Here is a 5,677-nt window from a genome sequence, read left to right as displayed (position 1 = left end):
TATCTCATCTCATCTCATCTCATCTCATCTTATCTTATCTTATCTTATCTTATCTTATCTTATCTTAGAAAATTAGCACTGCATCGGGTTACGAGATACTCACTTGGGGGAATAGTTGCAGACCAAATATGTTGCCCTTTTCCACACCGACCCCCATACATTCATGTTGTAGCAGGTGTGGATGGCACAGCCAATCTTGTTAGATGTTGCCCACACCATCTGCAAAAAAAACCCAGAAAAATCAACAATTGCAACATGCTCATTTCTTAATAATTAAAGGTCCACTGGCATGCCAAAGCTTAAACTAAGATCATCTTATGTTGAGAAATGACTTGGATCTTGATTATCATTTTATGCACAATCTCATGCAATATTGCAAATTCTTGCTCCGCCTGTGAGAGCTTGAAATGTGTGACTGACTGGATTGATTCCTATTTGCTGTGGCAGCCATCTTGAATCAGGTTGAATTCAAACGTTTTCCTACGTGACACAATTGAACACACGCACGTGCAATTACATTATCAGCTGCCTTTCACCTTTCATCAGCAGACAGTTAAAAACGTGAAACCTACCTGTGTGTAGTGAGTACACATGGGTCCGTAGCACCTGAGAGGGCAACGGGGGTTGCAGTCGCGGGGGTAAGGGAAGGAGTAATCTTTCACCTCATCATACCAGGGCTTCACCAGCTGAAGAATAGATCGGTAGCTGTGAACCAAACACATTCAGTGATCACAACTGTTGTTTAGTAGCTGTTTGCTAAATCAATGATGACAAGGAGGTCAAAAGTAAATGTATTGTCATCAATGCATGTTCTCATACAATGACAAAATCTGTGCTCTGCATTTGATCCATCACACGAGATACATCCAAGTGCAGAAATGGGCATCTGTGTGAGCGTCCGACGAGCTTAGGACACCACAACATGTGGGGATGATGGGGAATCAACCCAATCCCAAGTCTGCTGCCCTATACCACTGAACCACAGCTGCGTCAATGTAATATATGTCTGATTTACCCTCGTTATTCTAAACAAAATTGTCTGTCATTAGGGGAAACAGATCAAAACATAAAATTCATTCAAGAATCCGGAAAAAGGAAGGTAAACAATATRATCACAGCAGCTTCTGTAACTGATTCTTGCCTTTGTTGTTGTGGTTTCTGAAGCCCTGGATGTTAAAACCACCTAAATCTGGTCACAGTGTTGATTAAAGGAATAATCTGGTCATTTTAAAATGTTTTGTCAAATAGCATTGCATCAGCCATAACATCAGTATAGAAAAAAGGGCAGAAGTATTCCTCCAGGCTAGGCTAATAGCTAGCCAAATGAGCTAGCTTTACATCATTTTTCAGGTTTATTAAACAACATGAAAGAACCTGGCGAGATTAAGATCAAACAAACACCATGTCCAAATCCACGTAACCCTCCATTTCCATCCCCTCGCACTAAATCAAGATCTACAAAAAGTCACAGAGCCCCACCACTACCTCTGACCCTTCGACACATCAAAACAGACAATCCTGTTTGTGTTCAAGATGATCCAAAGACTTTTGTGTGATAACTTTGTTTTGGGGTTAGTTATTACTGTGGGAGGAATAAAAATTGAATTACTGGGGTTGGGATTTAAGAAAAGTACATATACATAGGTTTATGTTGACATGTTTTTTTAAATACATTAAAGAGTTTTTTTTGTTTTATTGATCATTTAATTGGTGATTTAATGATCAGATGGGGGAGTGTAATAGAACCAATACTTTTATGTTTAAGCAAGGAAATCATGACATCCTTTAATGACCCAGGTTTTCATGACATGCTGTTCATCTGCAGATAGAATGATTAAAGTCAGATCAAGATTTGCTAACAACAGTCATTCTTAGATATCACTTGTGTTTATCTTTGTGTTTTCCATTGACCTTGTATCAAATCTTGCTAAGATGACAGAATGGTGTTTGTTAATATATATATGAGGCCTCTCGAGTGGAGTGTTCAACAGTAGTGTGGAGAGACAGTGACAGAGAGAAGCAGAGACAGGCCAGGTTCTCTGTGTTTCCTGTTGTTGCAATAAAACTCAGCTGATCATCYCACGGAGTACCTTCATTCTTGGACCACGTATTTCTGTCTTTGTTAAATAAATATTTCCATAACAAAACTATTTCTCAAAAACAACAGCCAGTATGAACGGATGCTATCTGGACAAGAACACAGAACTGACACATTGTCTGTGAATATAGTTTACCAGGAGGTTAGTTAAATTCTCAGTTAGTAGCTCAAAAATGACCAGACCTTTAATCCCAGTTTCTGAAGTGTTGAAAATATGTTACATTTTCCAAGCTTGATAAAGCCATTGAAGCTTTATCCATTTTTTCTTGCTGGAGAGATTTTGGCTCCAAATGAGTCCAATAACTTTTATTTATTTATTATATAGATCAGTGCCAAAGAACAGCTCGAGCCCTTCACTTTGGCTAGTCTTTTGCACAGAAAAGATAAAACAAAAGAACATGTTGGCATTCCAAGGCAGCACTATCAGTCTTTTTAGAGACTGCACAATAACGGCCAGAATAAGTTATATTCCCTTGGGTCTCATGTTGCTCGTCAATAAAATCTTAAAGTTTAGGAGCACATGGAGGTGCCCTGTGTGTCCAAATGGAAATTCAAGACCAACTGAAGGGATAGAGCCTTTGTCCTCATGGGTCATGGCTGAAAGKACAACTTTTGTTTATAGAAATGGGTCACAGGAGCATTCCTAGTCACTGGTTCACAGCACTGAAAGTTTCAGGAGGAAACAAAACAAAACCAAAATAAGGGGCTACAAGAATGACCACTACTGCTGAGAGAGAGAGAGAGAGAGAGAGAGAGAGAGAGAGAGAGAGAGAGAGAGAGAGAGAGAGTTGTCTCTTAAAGGAGCAGCAGATGTTGGCACTCACCGTCCGGTTCTGACTGAGAGGTTTTGGCCCAGGAACCTGAGGAGGTGAGGTGGTCCGTGCTCCCACAGGCAGGCGTGAGCCCAGTCCTCTGCWGTCTTTGCTAAGGTTTCGTCCCATACCTAAACACACAGGTGGAGGACAGGAAATCCATCAGGTGATTAATGTCAGAATAACAAAACAAGGTGAGTTCACACTGTAAAAACCCATCCATCAAAGTAGAGGGTTACCATTCTATTAACCCTTTGAGTTTCCCCTTCAGTATCTGATACTTTTATTAGAATAAATTACTAATTTCAGCATCACACTTAACATTTTACGGATGCTGATTGGTTCTTGGTACTGAATGGGCTTTTTATTGGAGTTCTATAGAGATTTTAAAGAATTTTTGAAATGGAAATGGCTCAAATAAAACAAAGTTTGCTTTAGTCCCTGCAGAGCCCTCTTCCTTTGGAAAATACTAAACTGCATGTCCAATTCAAACCAAAGAAATAAGAAAAAAGAAAAAAAAGACATTTAAAACCTGATTAAAATAAATGTGAAAGCCACATATCTGATTAGAAGTTTCCATTTTGACCTCGAGGCGAATGCTTTACAACATGATTCGTGCGTAACGATGAGAAMTGAATGACAGCTTCCACTCACCATGTACTCCATATTAGATGCCGGAGGAAACACTCTGCCTCTGACCTTGTTGTGGTAATCAAGGATGGCGATCATGTCGTCCTGACTGATGTAACGCTTCCTCCTGCTTTTGGGTAGAGTTGACGCGTCTCCACCGCCGGTGCGCGCTGCGCCACTGGTGACATTGGCACCTGGCGAGGACGCAGCGGGGATACTCGATGCCAGCGCACTTGCTCCGCACGAAATGCACAGGAATATCAAGTCTATGGCAAACAGCTGAAGTTTCATGTTTGGTGTTCTAACACGCTGGAGGCAGAACGTCCCGATTCCAAGATGCTTCTGGAAATAAAAAGCACAGGATTCTTAATGAAGCGCAGTATACATTTGAAATAATCTCCAGCGAAATAACTTCCAATTTTTTTACCTTTTACTGCGAAATTGTGCCTTCTGCTTGTGTCTCATCCAAAGCTCCAGCACTGCAACGGGGAGAGAAAAGGCTGAGGCAGTTCCTGCGCTTTGCAAACTTTGAGTGTTTCAGGAAGGGTCCGTTTTTACGGCTTTATATATGTGCAGTGGACAGTGCCGGAAGTGCGCGCTCTGCAGAGGTATGGAGGGCGCAGCCCCTCCTTGTCACCTGAGACGCAACATCATTTCGGTTTATGTCTGATTCCTCCAAACCAAAACCCATTTTACCAAGTCATCAGCGTTGGAATCATCTTTGAAAGATCATAGTGCCACTTTTTTTTAATGCAATAACCAAATGTTTGCCTTGTTCGTGTGATTATAGTCCATTAACAGCTTTATGTTGATCACATTAAAGAAGATTAAACAGTTTTTAAAAACCAAGCTGGCACAACTCGCGCCTCTCCCATGCTCCGCTGGTCTCTGATCAGGATTTGGATCAAAGCCAACATTAAATCAGAGTTTTTCTTTGCCTCATTCAGCATACAGTAAAAATTACACTTGTTCAGAGTGTGGCTGCAGCTGTGCACTTTGCCAGACTGAGGATGCGAAGCCAAGAAGAGAGAGAGAGAGAGAGAGAGAGAGAGAGAGAGAGAGAGAGAGAACTTTTCGTCGTTTTCATTGGCAGCTGTTGAACAAATTAAAGCAACGTGACGCAGGAAGACTTCTCCTTGTTGCAGACAAAGCTGGTGCCTTCCCAAGAACCCCTCCTTGGAAGTGATGAACTTTTCAGGTGCTGGATTTGTGGTGGATGAGAGAATATATCAATCAAGGGGAAGTGCAAGGCAAAGGCTTTTCTCCTCCGTTTCACTTCTCTACGACTCAGCTCCCACTCTTCCCTCAGCAGAGATGGAAAAGTGGTCAACGTGAGAGCATAAATCACAATAAGCTGTTTGGATATTTCTATTTCCCAGCCTGAGACCTAAACTTAGGGGGTAATGTTGTGCAGGAATGGCTGCAGGTTCAATCAGAGGTTCCGTTTTCTGATAATATTGTTGAAATTAATCAGAATATTCATATTATCATCCTTTAACTTTTTAGGAGTAGTTTGAAGAGGGGTTCTGTGGAGAGGTTGTGAACGACGAACATCTTACCTGTTGTAGATAACTCTTTGAATGACTTCAGTTTTAAAAACAAGTTTGATCTCTCACCTGACAGGTGAGCTAATGCCACCTGAGCAAGACTAAAGCGCACTCTCATCTTTATACACTTCAAGAATTGTCTGTAAATTACTTGGATTTCCCCCCATTTTTCAGGTATACAGACATACAGAGAAATCGCTCCGATTTTTTCAAAAACTCAGCATCACATTTGTTTTATATCTTATAGTCTGTAGGACATAAAATAAAATAAAAATAAATAAATAAATAAATAACCATCTCCTAACTCACTCAGTTGTTTGAAATAAGTTCCCCACCTCGCCCTGTCCTCCTTTCCTTGCTCCTCTATGTTGCAGACGCTGGTATCTCCACCCCACTTTCTGTCTTTTCCCCTGGCCAGCTTGTCTATCACCCTGCAAAAAAGTATGATTTGTATAATAACCTCCCTTAATGCCAAAGTTTTTGACAAAAAAAAAAACAAAAAAGCTATTTTTATATACACAGCGGGTAAAATAAGTATTGAACACGTCACCATTTTTCTCAGTAAATATATTACTAGAGGTGCTAATGAC

At 40.7% G+C, this 5,677-nt stretch overlaps 1 protein-coding gene across 1 annotated transcript in view; it reads right to left on the bottom strand.

Annotated features, from left to right (window-relative positions):
* The window catches only part of pi15a (peptidase inhibitor 15a), a 6,392-nt gene extending 2,184 nt beyond the window's left edge, over window positions 1-4,208 (bottom strand). The window contains exons 1-5 of the mRNA XM_014002348.1: window positions 3,968-4,208; window positions 3,565-3,882; window positions 2,923-3,041; window positions 573-705; window positions 104-219 (exon numbers count right to left, since the gene is read on the bottom strand). Of these exons, the coding sequence (XP_013857802.1) occupies window positions 104-219; window positions 573-705; window positions 2,923-3,041; window positions 3,565-3,831 (635 nt within the window). The 5' untranslated portion in view covers window positions 3,832-3,882; window positions 3,968-4,208. The remainder of the gene's footprint in view (window positions 1-103; window positions 220-572; window positions 706-2,922; window positions 3,042-3,564; window positions 3,883-3,967) is intronic.
* Between the last annotated feature and the right edge of the window lie 1,469 nt (window positions 4,209-5,677).

Source organism: Austrofundulus limnaeus, unplaced genomic scaffold, assembly GCF_001266775.1.
Source record: "Austrofundulus limnaeus strain Quisiro unplaced genomic scaffold, Austrofundulus_limnaeus-1.0 Scaffold12, whole genome shotgun sequence".
Classification (NCBI taxonomy): Eukaryota; Metazoa; Chordata; class Actinopteri; order Cyprinodontiformes; family Rivulidae; genus Austrofundulus; species Austrofundulus limnaeus.
Note: the sequence above shows the minus strand (reverse complement) of the source record. Positions and strands in the feature narration are given on the sequence as shown.